The sequence below is a fragment of the Colossoma macropomum genome, unplaced genomic scaffold, assembly GCF_904425465.1.
Source record: "Colossoma macropomum unplaced genomic scaffold, Colossoma_macropomum, whole genome shotgun sequence".
Classification (NCBI taxonomy): domain Eukaryota; kingdom Metazoa; phylum Chordata; class Actinopteri; order Characiformes; family Serrasalmidae; genus Colossoma; species Colossoma macropomum.
Genome location: NW_023494800.1, coordinates 17,478,835 through 17,494,678, shown reverse-complemented (window position 1 = coordinate 17,494,678; position 15,844 = coordinate 17,478,835). Strand labels below are relative to the sequence as shown.

The 15,844-nt window shown below is 42.2% G+C and overlaps 2 protein-coding genes across 2 annotated transcripts; both read left to right on the top strand.

Moving 5' to 3' along the window:
* Nucleotides 1-5,511: 5,511 nt before the first annotated feature.
* Nucleotides 5,512-10,093, top strand: npas4b (neuronal PAS domain protein 4b). The gene is made up of 8 exons (XM_036588396.1): nucleotides 5,512-5,762; nucleotides 6,191-6,354; nucleotides 6,525-6,627; nucleotides 6,806-7,097; nucleotides 7,212-7,321; nucleotides 7,449-7,584; nucleotides 7,918-9,479; nucleotides 9,589-10,093. The coding sequence occupies exons 1-8, from the start codon at nucleotides 5,588-5,590 to the stop codon at nucleotides 9,612-9,614; spliced, it is 2,568 nt and encodes an 855-aa protein (XP_036444289.1). The 5' UTR covers nucleotides 5,512-5,587; the 3' UTR covers nucleotides 9,615-10,093.
* A 2,887-nt stretch (nucleotides 10,094-12,980) lies between these two features.
* mrps12 (mitochondrial ribosomal protein S12) lies at nucleotides 12,981-14,243 on the top strand. Its single transcript, XM_036589101.1, has 3 exons — nucleotides 12,981-13,146; nucleotides 13,353-13,411; nucleotides 13,648-14,243. The coding sequence occupies exons 2-3, from the start codon at nucleotides 13,363-13,365 to the stop codon at nucleotides 14,037-14,039; spliced, it is 441 nt and encodes a 146-aa protein (XP_036444994.1). The 5' UTR covers nucleotides 12,981-13,146; nucleotides 13,353-13,362; the 3' UTR covers nucleotides 14,040-14,243.
* The last annotated feature ends 1,601 nt before the right edge of the window (nucleotides 14,244-15,844 follow it).

Below are 15,844 nucleotides of genomic sequence, written 5' to 3'. Positions count from 1 at the left end.
AATTGATTGAAAAGGAATGAGCTCAAATTCTAAAAATAGCCTGAACAAGCAAGGAGGAAAAAAAGAAAGTACAGTTACAAGGTTGCCGTGTGTATGAGCTTTGTCAACGAAAGGATGGAGGAGGAGGGAAATGTGGAGGCGTTCACTCTGCTCACCTAATCGTTGCTTTTGTGTTTTAAACTTTTGCACACACATACATATGTGCACACAAACACACACATGCACAAACACTGAACACATACACACGTGGCACACGTGTGCTCATACATTCACTTATACAGACACGTTTCCCACGTTCCTCCTTGCTTTATTTTCTTTCACATCTTTGTACAATTAAAGACTTGAGGTTTACAGTAGAGAGAGTGAAGCCAATTGTGTGGCAGAAGTGCACAAAATCCTGTAGATGAGGGCCAGCAGCTTCAGGTAATGTCCATGTCAAATATCAGAATGGGGAAAAAGTGTGATCTCAGTGATTTTGACCATGCCATGATTGTTGTTGCCAGACAGGATGGATGAGTATTTCTAAAACTGTTGATCTCCTGGGATTTACACACAAAAAAGTTTCTAGAATTTACTCAGAATTGTGTAATGAAGAAAGAACATCCAGGGAGTGGCAGTTCTGAGTTGAAGAGAGGTGTCAACAGAGAAAGACCTGACTAGTTTAAGCTGACAGAAAGGCTACAGTAACTCAGATACCACTCACCAATTGTGGTGAGCAGAAAAGCATCTCAGAATATACAACACGTCAAACCTTGAGGCGGATGGGCTACAACAGCAGAAGACCGTGTTGGGATCCACTTCTGTCAGCCAAGAACAGAAAGCTAAGGCTGCTGTGGGCACAGACTCACCAAAACTGGACAGCTGAAGACTGGAAACACATAGCCTGGTCTGACGATTCTCTATTTCTGACATACAGATGGTACGGTCAGAATTTCGCACGGACAGCATGTATCCATGGACCCAGTCTGGCTTATGTCAACAGTCCAGGACGGTGGAGGTGGTGTAATGGTGTGGGGAATGTTTTCTTGGCACATTTTTAGCCTGTTCATATAATCAATCATTACTGGAATGCCACAGCTTATTTGAGTATTGTTGCTGATGTGCATTCCTTTATGGCCACAATTTACTTATCTTCTTATCGATACTTCCAGCATGATAATGCACCATGTCACAAAGCAAAAGTTGCCTCAAACTGGTTTAATGAACATGGCAATGAGTTCAGTGTTCGTCAGTGGCCTTCCCAGTCTCTGCATCTTAATCTAATAGAACACCTTTGAGATGTGGTTGAATAAGAGATTCATAGCATGAAGGTGTACCTGAATTGCATTACGCAATCTCATCAACATGGACCATAATCTCAAAGGAATGTTTCCAACATCTTGTGGAGTCCATGCTATGAAGACTTTGGTCTGTTTAGAGAGGAAAGGGAGGCCTTACCCAGTATTAGTATATTATTCCTAATAAAATGCTTGCCGAGTGTACGTATCATATACTGTATACTCACTGGTCACTATATCGGAAACAACCCTAGGCCCACTTTTCTGGTGGGCAGTGAGAGAATGAAGCCCATCTGTTGCCATTCACAATTTGTGTTAGTCACCCTCTAGCCATTGGTCAGTTTCTCACCACAGAATCACTGGACATTTTTGAAAGGTAGGCCACTTTCAAGCTAGCAGTGACAATGATGTGTAAAAACCTCAGCAACACTGCAGTGACTGATACACTCATACCAGTGCAACACATACTACCACACCACTGTCGTGTTAGTGTTACTGTAGGGCTAAAAATGGTCCACCACCCAAATAGCATCTGGTCAACAGCAGTGATGAATGGGGTAGAGCAGGACTGCCCAAAGTGTGGCCTGCAGATCAAGTTGGAACATGAGGAACTTTGATTTACCATATACTTACACAAACCCAGGGCTTGGTAGTAACAGAATATATATAACTGCGTAATGTAATCAGAATACAGTCTGATACAGTAAAAAAGACAGTAATCAGATAACAGGTACATTATAAAAACAGAATGATTTGTAGCAGGTTTACATTTAAATGCAAATTTATCATCTTTCACCAAAATTCGCTGTTTTAATGATAAATATATCGCATGTGTAGTGTAGATTTGAAGAGTTTTTAATTTGGGGGAAGGGGGTGGGCTACTGCCTGCCAGGACAGAATAATGAAGACCTCCCCACACAGCAGCAGTTACGTTTTTTTATTCAGCCACTCTATAAAATTTTATGAAGTATTTTATTTTTATAGACAGGACTGAGATCTGCATCATTTTCCTGAAGATATTTGAATCAGGTGTTCAATCTGGATTTCCATACCGACAGATTCTACAGCAGCAGACTGATCTGATCAGAAACTCTTTATTCTTGTTTTTTGCTGTGTAAGATTCTACAGTTTGACAGGCTACAAATCAAACTTTTAAAAACCTTTACTTGACAGGTTTAACTAACAGTCTGAAATGTGAAGAGAGAGCGAATTAAGTCTCGTGAGCGGCAAAATTAGTTTCGTTTTTTACTTGTATGATTTCTTTCTTCAGTAGTTTTCAAATGAAAAATATTAATAGGAGTAAATGATCATTATTTGTAACTAAGATGATCAGCTCCCACTTAATGCCTATTTAAACTCGTAGGATTTCTGTGGACTGAAACCACTGACAGCTGATGAGGAAGCATCTAACAAGTACGATCATCAAAGTCCGAGCAGAACGCACCAACATTAAACCTGATGGGCCAGTTCAGCCTTTTAGCAGATAGAACACACGATGGTCAGTGAGAGTTTTAGAATGGCCTCTGTTTATGATTATAGTTAATGAGGAGTCTCAAAAAAAGATTTCGACCAGATTGATCTTTTGACTTTGGCATAATAAACAACAGATTTTTAATAAATAAATCAAAAAAGGAAAGGTCTCGGGACAGCAGTATAGTTTTTAACTATTTTGTATTTGATCCAGTGTACTGGATCATTCTTCCCCTTGTGTTTTAGTGTCAAAGCTTTCAGGCTCAATGTACTGACCTTTTTTCCATTTCCTATTAAAATCACACAAATCAAACAAATTACACTGTTATAAAAATATGTAATCTGTCAACTTAAGAATAATATTCAAAAGTAAGATCAGTGGCTGTTTCTATGGAGCACAATATTTAAGTCAGCTATAATCTCTCACTCTGTTTCATAAACAGTGCAATTTAATGTGTGTTAAGTTACATTCTTGATAAAAAGTCTTGTTAGAATTATTGTTCTCTTTTCTTTACTTAACTAAACATCTTTAATTAAAGACAAGTAATCCAAAAGTAACAGAAAGTAATTAGACTACTTTTTCAATACAGTGATCCATTGGATTAGGTTACATTTACATTTTTGAACAGGTAACCTGTAATCAGTAACCTGGAATGGAATACACTGGGTAAAAGGTGGCAATAAAGTGTGGTGGCCTACGGTCTACAATCCTGCACTTATAAGGTAGGACAAGCTGTTAGGTAGGAGGAGCTCATCAAGTGGGCAGTGAGTCTAAGTAGTATGTAGGTGTTTCTAAGAAGACGATTGTATGTTAAAATGACAAGCTAACAATAACCTCTCTGAATTAGCAAATTGTTGAGGTAATTGGGATACAAACGCAGCCTTAAATGAGACACTGGAAATCTAAATAGCATGAGAGAGTACACAGGTCCATCATGAGAACTTATTTCACCAACATCTTCCATCTCCTCCTGCCTGAATGTTTGAGTGGGAGAGTTGCCAAGCAACAGATTGTCTTTCTTTCAAGGAATGAAGTGAGGACCTTGATGCTCCTGGTTTAAAAATATACAGGAACAAAAAGAAAGAGAAACTATAAAACCAGACAAGTGTCCTTCATTTGGTGCACACATGTCTTTCTCGTGCATCCACGCGTGCTCTAAGCACTCATACCTGGTTGTATAAGAAAACATCTCACATCAATTTTTACAAAGTGCTCTGCTCATCTTTATGTGTGCAGTCTATTCGTGTACAAATATGCAATGGATTTCAGACAAAAGAAGCTTGTGTCCTCAAAGTTATTTATATCACTGATGACCTGTCCACTTCTACATGAGATTGCCTCAGACCATCTATGATCAGCTTGCACCTTGAAGATACAGTCCTGCCTGAGTAACCACAAGCATGATCTTGTTCATTCAAAATTTGAAGCTATTTTAAGAGCACAAACCAATAGGTGTATAACTAGTTTACATTGTTTGCCGCATTGTGTTTGATGAGAGAACAACTGTCTTTGCATGTCACTTTCAGTCATGATAAGATATATATGGATAGTTAGAAGCTTAGTTCGCCCATCAATAAAATGCAGTAGTAGAGAATATTTAACAGAAGGGCTGCAGTACTGCTGTATTCCTTATGCGCAGAGTCTAGTTTAGATGCATGAGGTCACAGGTTTTGGGGTAAGTCTGTCACTTGTGGTGATAGACAGGCTTTTGTCGTGATCCTTGCTTATTTGTGGTGAGCTGAGGAAAAAATGCAGCGGGCTGCAGCTGATCATGGTGTGTGTGGGGGTACAATCGTGGGATAAAATCACTTGTTTGCTTTCACGTCGTGGTTTATTGTTTATTTTCTTTCTTTCTGTGTATGTGTGGTAGAAGTGGTGGGTAGATACGGTGGATGCGACATCGTGAGATACCAGCCTCCTACTGGCACCACTACCTGCAGGCTAAGCACAGCACTGACTGCTGCAGCTTCATGGAGAACTCAATTCAGGGGAGAGGGTGATAAATTAAGAAATAGATAGATAGATAGATAGATAGATAGATAGATAGATAGATAGATAGATAGATAGATAGATAGATAGATAGGCAGGCAGGCAGGCAGGCAGACAGACAGACAGACAGACAGACAGACAGACAGACAGATAGATAGAGAGATAGATAGATAGATAGATAGAAGGATACACAGATAGATAGATAGATAGATTTTGTCTTACTTGGGTTAATTATTTACATACATACCTCAGCCTGGGGTAGGAAGGAAGGAACAAAGCAAGAAAGAAAGCAAGAAAGAAAGAAAGAAAGAAAGCAAGAAAGAAAGAAAGAAAGAAAGAAAGAAAATGGATAATAAGGGCTATTAGGAGAATTTGAGGACCCAAAATGGACCAGTGCTGCTGCAGCTGTCTGACAGAGCTGAAGCCTCTTATGGCTGTATTAGTCCATCATCTTCATCTTCATCATCATCATCATCATCATCATCATCGCGGAGTGAAGGCAGTAACGCAGCCTCTCCTGTAGCAGTGCACGCCCCCTTCTTCAGCATCTTTCTCTATATAAAGGGCCTGAACGCAGCATTTCCAGCAGAACCAGCACACCAAGCAGAAGAAGTGTTCTGATTCAGACAGTGTGTTGTCGTCAGAGAAAGAGGGGCGCAGAAAAACGACTGTGTGAGGAGGAAAATGATTCTTCCTTAAAGTTTTTTTTTCTTTATCTCGCCAGTTTTTCACAACAGTTGTCCCAATGATCAGATCGCCGCCGTTAGAGAGATCTAGCCCCTGAAACTGCGCGCGCTTTCTGTTGCATATCAGCAGCTACTGAGGCCACCTGTAGGCTACAGAGGAGAAGATGTATCGCTCCACCAAAGGAGCTTCGAAGGCGCGGAGGGATCAGATCAACTCCGAGATCCGCAACCTGAAGGACCTGCTGCCCATCTCGGACTCGGACAAGTCGCGCCTTTCATACCTTCACATCATGTCCCTCGCCTGCATGTACACGAGGAAGTCCGTCTTCTTCTCTCAAGGTAGGCTGAGTTTGTTTACCTAGTTGAGTCGCTTTATGAGTAAAGCTCGTTACTGATAGTGATGATGAGGGTTTCACTGAGAGATGGTTACTGAAAGCTGTTGAAGAAGTTCCGGAAAGTAGCCGGTCGCTGTCCAAGGTGCTGATTCCTAGAGGCGCTCTTTTAAAAACACATGACAGACCTTTGGTATTATTCTGACTTAAAGCGAACCTCAGAACAGTCACATTAAGCTGTGGCTGCTTAATTTGAGGTTTACTTACACTTAATTGGTAACTTTACTGCTTATTAATTCAACACTTTTGACATTTATTGTGCAGATTTTTGATACATTCCTCGGTTTGGCGTTTTGAGTTGTTTACTACTTCTAAAGTTAAGCACATTTCGCTGTAATCACGATTAATTCTGTTTACACTTTTTCTCCTGTCCAGATTTAAACGAGGCAGCTCGTCATGAAGCAAGTGGGACCTTCATGTCTATGCCCGAACTCTCCGAGCTCGTGCACACATTGCCGGGCTTCCTCCTCGTGCTCACGAGTGAGGGCAAACTGCTGTACCTATCGGACAATGTCACGGACCACCTGGGTCACTCTATGGTGAGAAGACTCTAGTCATTACATTGACTGTTTATTTTTTTTATTTATTTTTTTTTATTTCTAATGCAACTACAATGCATGATCACTATATCCTAACACTGACCAGCAAACTGAGTTTACTTTAAAGCTCTTGCTTAGTGCCTGACCATGAATTCTCTTGGATGATGCAGGTGGATCTGGTTGCTCAGAGCGACAGCGTGTACGACATAATAGATCCCTCTGACCACTTTATTATGAGGAGCAATCTTGTGCCAGTGACCACACCTGAGACAGGTAACTATAAGCACTGTTGATTCAGTCCAGCTTTCTTTGAATTTTACATCCCACCAAGGCCATTTCTAAACATTTGAGTATGAAGTCCTATTGCATGACCCTGCATCCCATCCAAAGACTTGAATTTCCCTCAAAATCTGAACAAACTTATATTCAGTTCCTGATCTTGTTTTCCTAGAGCGGCTCTTTCGCTGTCGCTTCAACACTTCAAAGTTTGTGAGGAGGCAAGGTTCTGGAAACAAGGTGACTCTGGTACGAGCACGCTGCTTGCCATCACCTTACCACTCATCCTCCTACTGGACGTCCAACCCTGTGTGGGTGTGTTTCTGCTCACCTCTGGAGCCCCAGGTATCACAGTCTTCAACCACCATGAACCCCCTGCCCACTCCACCTCTGGAACAGGCCTTCCTGTTAGCCTGCTTCCAGTCCCAGCACAGCCGGGACATGAGGATTCAGTCTGCCCAGGAGTGGTAAGAGAACCAAGCTCTAAAAAATGCACATGCTAGTCTAGTGATTATTAGCAATATTGGCATTAAAGACAAATGGAAGTAAACTGTTGTCTTTCCTTTCTGGTTCCCTTGCAGTGTGAGTGTGTATCTGGGCTATGATGTGGACACGCTGCGCTCTCGCTCCTGGTACAGCCTGTTGCATCCTCGTGATCTCTCTCATGCCTCAGCACAGCACTGCACCCTGTGTGAGTTTAGTATAGCCATATGACTATGTTGCTATGACTTCAAGCCAACCAAACAGGAAATTTCTAAATATGGTGTAGTGTAAGATTGCAGTGAGCTTTATGAATTAAGGATTATATTCCTCTGCAGTGCGTGAAGGAGGAGAGAGGCAGGTAGAGATGGTGGTTCAGGTGGAGGCAGCTGACCACTCGTGGGTGTGGCTTTATATGGTTCTTCAGCTCCAGACTGGAGAACATCCCATCAGCTCCCAGAACTACGTCATTAGGTACTACAGCTATGCTCTCATCAGCTACGCTCTTAAAAATAAAAGTGCCAGAAATGGTTCAATGCCATAGAAGAATCACCTTTGGTTCACTGATGTTTTTTAAGGCTCTTAAAAATAAAGGCACCAAAAATCCTTCTTTGGAGCAAGAAGAGCCACTTTTCATTCCCTAAAGAAATTTTCAGTGTACATATTCATGCTAGAATGATACATCCAAGCCAATTACTGTTTAGGAACATTCATATCTAAAGGTGAATCTGCTGTAAAAACAGCACTGCTTATCACTATGATACTCTGAATGACACTGACACATCTTTCTCTTCTTTCGTCCCACAGTGAATCTGAAGCATGGTCAGTGCGTCAGCAGCTCTACTCTGAGCAAAACCAGTTAGCCCTCCTGTACCAGGAGGGGTTGGCTCAGCAGTGCTCAGAGCCATCCTTGTCCAGCCCAGAGCAGGTCTTCACACCCAGCAGCAGCGGCCTATCCACCCAGTCCTTTGACTTCAGCTTCACTGCCTCTGGTCGCAGCTCCTCTGAGGAACTGCCCGGCAGCACCTCCCAGTCCGGCTTGTCAATGGGCTCTGCCCCCTGCCCTAGCTTCTCTTTGGATGAAGACAACTTCTCCCAACAGTATGGAAGCCACCAGATGTGGTTACCAGAAGCAACAAAGTTCTCCACAGCATTGGCTCCTCCCTCTCGGCTGAGCCACATAACTAGTAAGGCAGGTCTTTCACATACAGCTAGTCAACCCCCTGTTCCTCCTGCACATCTCCCCAGTTCAAATATGCCCAAACCACCCAGCACGGTGGAGTTGGTTTCTACCCCCCCTTATACCCCAAGATTTGGAGGAGGCCATTTCATGTTTGGTGAGGAGCCCTTTAAACCAGACTCTGCAAGTGCCCCAAGTCAAATAACCCAAGCCATGCCTTCAGCAACTCACCCAACATCCCTCTCAACAGGCATTGGGCTAGTGCTCTCTGTACAGCATTGCCATAGGCATCTGTATGAGAAGTTGCCTCCTACCCCAGATAGTCCAGGCACTGAAAAGTACAACCTCATGGCATTGCCAGAGATAAGAGGGCCCCTGTATGTTGATGTTCCTCATTCAGTCAATCATGGTCCCCCAGAGGGTCTCCTGACCCCAGAGGCTTCTCCTACAGAACAGCCCTGCACAGGTTTCTTTACCCAGCAAGTTGACGATGAAAGAGAGCAACTGGAAATCTCCCTCTTGGCTCAGTATCTCAGTTCTGTAGCTGATGGCTTCTTTCACGACCACCCACCAGCCACAAACTCCCCATCCTCTGTTCTCCAACAGCCTTTACCCACCCAGGACCACCCTGAGCTGCCTTCTTGTGAATTTCCACCCACCACATGCTGGACAGAAGCTCACTCATCAATAGCTCAAGATGAAATCTCTTTATTTGAAGAAGGACTTCTACCAGTTGTCCCCTCCTCCTCCTCCACCCCTTCCCCACAACCCCACTCTCCTCCTCCTCCTGCCCCAATGAGCAGCTGCTCTCCTGGGCACTCACAGGAGGAGGCTTTAGTTGGTGTGCACCACCTCTGTAGCGTCCAGTCGACGCACCGTAACAGCACGGCTGGGGGCAGGCTGCTGGAGCCAGAGTTGACCAATGAGGGTGCTTTAACAGAGAGCATGATGGATGTGGAGCTTTTGCCTCCAGGATTAACCTCCACTCTCTCAGCTTCCCCAGAGACAACACCTGGCCCAGCACTTCCTGACCACACCCCCAGCCTAGCCTGTGCCCAGTCCCTCCTGGAGGAGCTGGTTACCATGGAACCTGTGTTCGAGGCAACCGCCCCGATTACTCCTGCCCTGAGGCAACAACCTGAGTTGTATCAACTCCCTCTTCAGGAGTCACCACAGCACTTCTATCAAGGTGAGAATCAAAAATGTGAGGATTTTTGGGGGGGTTTTTGGCATTTGTTCAGTGTAAAGATTCAATTGTAATTTTCTAACCTCTCTTTTCTTCTCTTTTTCTCTTTCAGATGGAACCGGTGATCACATGTTCTAAAATAAGTCTGTGACTTAATTGATAAAGTATGGCATATTGTCAAGATTTTCTTCTTAGATTATATTAATAACTATAAAACATGAGAGAAATATATTCATTTAATGTTTATACTTCAACAGAATGAATGTCACATGAGCACTTGTATTCATAATGGACTGTCATTTTGGGGAAAAAAAAGATAATACTTAAGAGTATTCTTGTTATGGCAGTTTCACAAAGTGCCACTTTTTGTATTCACTTATAGTGAAGATTGTGTTTTACACGAAGATTCTTCTGAAGATGGACGAAACACGTTTGTATTGGTTCTATTGCACCCTAATGTAGAGTTGTCTACAGTAAAAGTAGAGGATTGATTCCTGAACTCTGTTTATTCACATTGTTTACAAGGAATTCTGTTTGTGTCTGTGCAATTCTATATGAAAAAGCCATGAACAAATCTTTATTTTCTTCTATCAAAAATGATATAAGTATATGTCTAGTGATAATAAATATGTTTATTAAAGATGGTTGCTTTGGTTGATGCTTTTATGCTGTCTTGTAAAAGAAAAAAGTACGTATATGACAATCAATTAAATGCATCATTATCACAGCATAGAGAATCAGCGTCCATATGCATTCATTAATGCTGCCCCCCCAACCCCCAGGAAGTCTATTGTTCTTTACACTTCCACGCTTTCATTCAGTGCCTTTTCAGAGGGTCTCCATGGTTTCGTGGAAGTGAGAGGTACGGACTGACGCACATGATGAGGCGCAAGCTATTTTTCCTGACGCATGCTCTTGACTCAGAGGCATGGTGGAGACAATCAGCTTCCCACTCCTACGCCCACTCACGCACAGCGAACATTCACTCAGCCCACACTCGCTCATTATACCAGGTACTGCATGATGATACCCTATAAGGCCTTTCCTGCCTCTCTCTCAGCTTTCCTCTTAGCCTATGCTATTCGCCCAACTGGCGCAATTTTCTCCGCTGTTGCTGAGGGACTACAAATCCTCCACGCTTTAAGCTCCGCCTCCGCGGCTCTGCTCGCATTATAGTTCCGGTCAAGTTTACTCAGTTTGGTTCCTTTTCATTGACGCTGTCCGATACAGCAGTGACCCACCTACTCTCCCCCAGAGGTCAACGCATCCCCGCATATCCAAAAATATCCCCCCTCCTGTCCACTCTCCTATTGGCCACCGCCACTGCATGCGTGAACGAGCCTCATCTCGCGCTCTCCGTCTCTTCTTCCTGTCCTTGTGCGCGCGGCGGCCTTTCAGCGCTGAAGAGGAACGAAAATAGACGCGGAGGAAGAAAACAAGGGGGAGAGAGAGAGCGAGTGAAAGAGAGGGATGGAGGGTGTACAAGGTTTTTGAAGGTACACGAGGACTTTAGGTGCGCTTTCCACCCACTCCTCCAATCAGTCCGCCGCGCTTTCCTTTCATCCTCCCTCTCTCACACATCTGTGCGCGCTCATTCATTAGTCCTCTCTCTCCTCTCCTTTCTCCCTCTTCTTCTTTTGACTCACCCTCCTCGCCCCTCGCGCCCATCCCTCGCTCCTCCGCTCCCTTCACTCTTTCCCTCCATCCCTCTGCTTGATCATCGTCCAGCCCCAAAACTCACGAACAGCCCCGTGCCCACTTACACGGTAATGCAAAGGCGAAGGATAGACGCTTCGAACGTCCTGTATGCCGAACAACGCCATAAACACAACTTCCCACGTGTTTTGTTTGAGAGCAGATGAGCAAATGTCGTGCCAGCGCCACATCAGTGCAATAGTGAGACTAAAACACAGTGTTCATAAAATTATGCAATGAATCGAAATTAAATCATCTTGTTATAGATAGTCCGTGAATATCCATAGGCTTTAAATGTATAGATGATCTGTCCTTAAGTGTTTGTGATTAAAATGCCAACAGCGGCGCGCTAAATCCAGGCCTTACTCCAGATCGACATCTAGTGGTGAACAAAATTAACTGCACATTTGCAGCGCACTTATAACTTAGTTAAAGGCTTAACGCCCAGATTCCCAACTGCAGTGCCCCCTGTCTTTGGGGACGGGTCAAGGTCTTGTGAGGCCGTGCGAGACCACAAGTCTTTCGACGCACGCTACACTCTAATAATGATAAATATTAAAATATATAATTTGATCAACAGTGGAAATTTGGAAATGTATTTATTTTTTGTTGAGAATAAACAAAATGAGGTATTCTGGCCAAAAAATGGAATTTAATGTTTTTTGTCATGTTATATGATATTCTGTAGCGCAGTTTTGAACTCATCTGCTTCAGTGGTGTGACTGAATTCATGATTTTGCATCGTTTTTATCCGTCATTTTTCTCTCACTACAGTACCCAGAATGCATTACGCAAATACATCATATAGTTATTGGGAATTCCCTATAGCGCTCAACAAATCCTGACTGCGAGCCTAATAAATACATCTGTGGTGCTAGCTAGCATTATAACACTAACTTTAATTGGTTCTCAAAATATCCACCCCAGAGCACTTGGAGTCTTTCACAACTCCCCTTCACCTGTGTGAGGCATCATCAGAAAGATGCTTTCCTCTATAAACCAGGAAAACTCGCTCGAGACCGCTGCAGCATTGCTGTAATAGGCCTTTTGGCCCGAGTGTCCCTATAAGAAGTTCATTAGGTGGATCAGGTGTGTTTGGAGCGGGTTAAACACTAAGGACCGCTGGTTTAACGTGACCTATCTGGCCTGTACGTGCCCCATCCAGCCAGTCCAGACTAATGTGGCTTTACACACTGCAAGGCGCATCGCAGTGTATCTACAGCGGTGTTTAAACTTCACCGTGTTTACCACGCCAAGCTGTTTTAGCTGATCTGCAAATTGTTGATTACAGAAAGTCTAAAATGAATTATAGTAAGATTTACTAGTTAGAATTATACTTTAGCTTGTAAGAATGTAGTAAGAATGTATTGCTTTTCTCGATTATTTTATAGAGAAGTGTTTTTACTAGTGTAAATTGAATTATATTTTAATTTATTAATACAAATTTCAAAAGTAAAAAATTATTTGACATGTTGAAATTACATGTGATAATTGATTTTTAATGGGGAAAACTGAAATGTTACATGCACAATTTCGTTATACATGTCAAAGTATTGGGTTTAGATTTACAAGAAAAATGCACATTACTAAACGTCTCAGCCACTTTAGTCATTTTGTCTCATTTTCAGCTGTGATGTCTTCATTTCACTTTTTGCTATATAGGTCATATATGAGCCCACTGTAGACTGAAACTGTACATTAAAAGCTAAACGGTTTGCCTTGTTTTAGGAGAGAAGGGCGCCTCATATCTAGTTTATTATAGCCCTGCCGTGGTGAAGTCAGTGTGCAGACGAGTGTCCGCTAGATGGCAGCAGAGCTTTACTGGAACAGAAACCTCCCTGACGGAGCTTTCAACATGGCGACCTCCATGGCTAAAACATAAACGCTGCGAGAGGTCAAAATCAATCCTGCTTTTCTCTCACGAAGGAAAACTTAAAATCGAAAGGCTTGAAATCTGACCGTGAATCAGACACAGGTATAGTGTACTCTCTGAGGACTGTGTAAATAATCCTGCATATAGCTGTAGCTAACCATGTTGTTTATTAGCTGATATGCTAACATTGTGACCACGTTAGTCAGCTTTCTTTCTCCTGGCTCACTAACGTCCTGCGGTTTTGAACAAATGGATACAGTATTAGTGATTCATGTAATGTAATTCGTGTTGCTTTGCTTTGTTTACAGTGTGTTTACAATGGCTTTTCTTTCGAATTTGAGGCCGATGCTGTCTTCAGTCTTGCAAGGTGAGTCAATAAGTCATATTGCATCTAACTGTAATTTACATACTGGTTACTGTATACCGACCTATTATATCCAAATAATAAATATTGAAACGTGAGAAGGCTTTGTCAAGTACCCACAATGCTCAGTTTTCTTTTCCATTTTAAATGTATTTTACAATGCATTATATATTACATGCTTACTTTTTTGTTGAGGAGAAATACAGTCAAATAAAATACTAATTATTTCACTCTTACAGCATCTCAGTCTTCATTCCCCTGGTCTGGATCAGTTTTTGCCAGCTTTAGCAGGACCATGGCTACACTCAATCAGATGCACCGCAGAGGTAAACTTCCCCCACCACTCAAAAAGATTGGTGCCACTTTCGGCAGGCCGCAGCTGAAGGCTGTCGTCCTGAAGACCATAATCAGAAAGCCCAAAAAGCCCAACTCAGCCAACCGCAAATGTGCACGAGTCCGCCTTTCCAATGGCAAGGAAGCTGTGGCGTTCATACCTGGGGAGGGACATAACCTTCAGGAACACCATGTAGTGCTGGTTGAAGGAGGGAGAACACAGGACTTGCCAGGTGTCAAACTCACAGTAGTCAGAGGCAAATATGATTGTGCCCATGTAATTAAGAAGAAACAGTAAATTCTCTTGTTTATTACTGGAACTGTTCCAACATTGAAGACCTACAGTCGAGTGCTATGTTTGCTGATGTTTATTTTCAGAATCCTTATATTTTTTTCATTAAAATGACATCCCCATGCTTCGGGAATGTTATTTGAAGTGTATGGATATTCATGATCTTGGCTTCACAGTTGCAACAAAAATAAACCTGTTATGACCCAAACACTTGGAGCATGTGGAGGAACCGCTGTGGCTGTAGAGGCTAGTGTGATGGTTTAAATGGTTCGCTGTATATTTTTGGTGACTATAACTTCCTTCAGGAGATATGTAGAGTAGAAGGGCTCTCCAAGCTGTTATGAAAGAAACTACAACTTTAATAAAGGCTCTGCTGCAGAGCCTTCTCCACAGTCTACTTATGTTGAATTGCTGGAAGCTCAAGTACACCACCTGGTGCTCATTTACAGTCAGAGCTCATGGGAGGAAAGCTACTGAATGGCAGTTTGAACTTTAACTTTTAACAAAATTGATGCAACAAACTTCAGTGTCGGTTTCCAGACAAGGAGTAAGCCTAGTCCTGCACTAGGTTTAATTTTCAATGGGGAACATGTCTTTAGAATGTGGTTTAGTTCAAAATTTAATCCCTGTTCAGGAGACCAACCCCATGAATCTTGCCTAGTTGCATGGCAGTACTTGGTCATGCCTGAGTAATATTTTGTGGTTACTTACAAAATAGTTAATTACATGAAGTACACAGAGATTGTCTATTTATTTATTATTAGTTTGTTGTAATTTTAGAGAGTAGTGCATGACTTTGCTATTGCTGCAGGGTTAAAGGTTAAAATCTATATTATTTTTCCTCAAGAGAGCATCAACTACTTATAAAGTTTGCATAGACGAAATGATAAGTTCAACAAATATTCTGCTTTGATTAGATTAACACCCACCTCTCTAAAAGAATTTTAATCTCTTCACAATTTTAAAGGTGAGTGAGTGACTTGAGTGTGTAACTAAATGTTCAAAAATTTTATGTAAATATAAAACGAGTGGTGCCTTTGTTATTCACTACTGTATACCACATTACTGTTTCTCTGCATCAAAGAATAGGTGCCACAAAAATGGTCAGAAAATGCTTTTAATATCACTTTTTGTATTCTGATACATATTCTTCTGGTGCTACTATTTATGATGGGTGTTCCTGAGACCCAGTGATTTTACATGAAAAAAAAGTTTTTATTTAATCACTTTTGCAGATATGTACTGTTTTTTCAGTTTTCTGAAGTACTTTGGTTTGTTCCTGGAACACACCCAGCCTCCTTTGAGTTCTGAATAATATGGCACAAGCCTAAACCTAAATATAATTAGTATCTAGGACACTTTACATCAGCTTCTTACTTGGGCAATTCAACAGACATAAACCAGGAACATATTGTACTTGGACATTTTTGTAAAGAACTTTGTAACCACCCACCGGCCTTGCAGGATGATTTCCCAGCTGCTGTCTTTGTCTTTAGTCAAAAGTAGCATTCCTCTGAACACAGCCCAGGCTTTTTGTCCAGGTAGTGGCATTTGGCCAAACTGTGTGAAGGATGCAGACTTTCAGGAGCATCAAGCACTGTAGGACTGACTGCACAGATACATTACACGCCCAAATGTTTTTAGACACCTGCTTATCCATGTAAAACCTAATGAAATCAGGGGTATGAATAGGGAGCTTGTCCCCTCTTTAATGCAGTAAAAGCCTGTGTTCTTCTAGGAAGGCATTACACTATATGTTGGAACATTGCTGTGAGGATTGGATTGAATTCAGCCAGAGCGCTAGTGAGGTC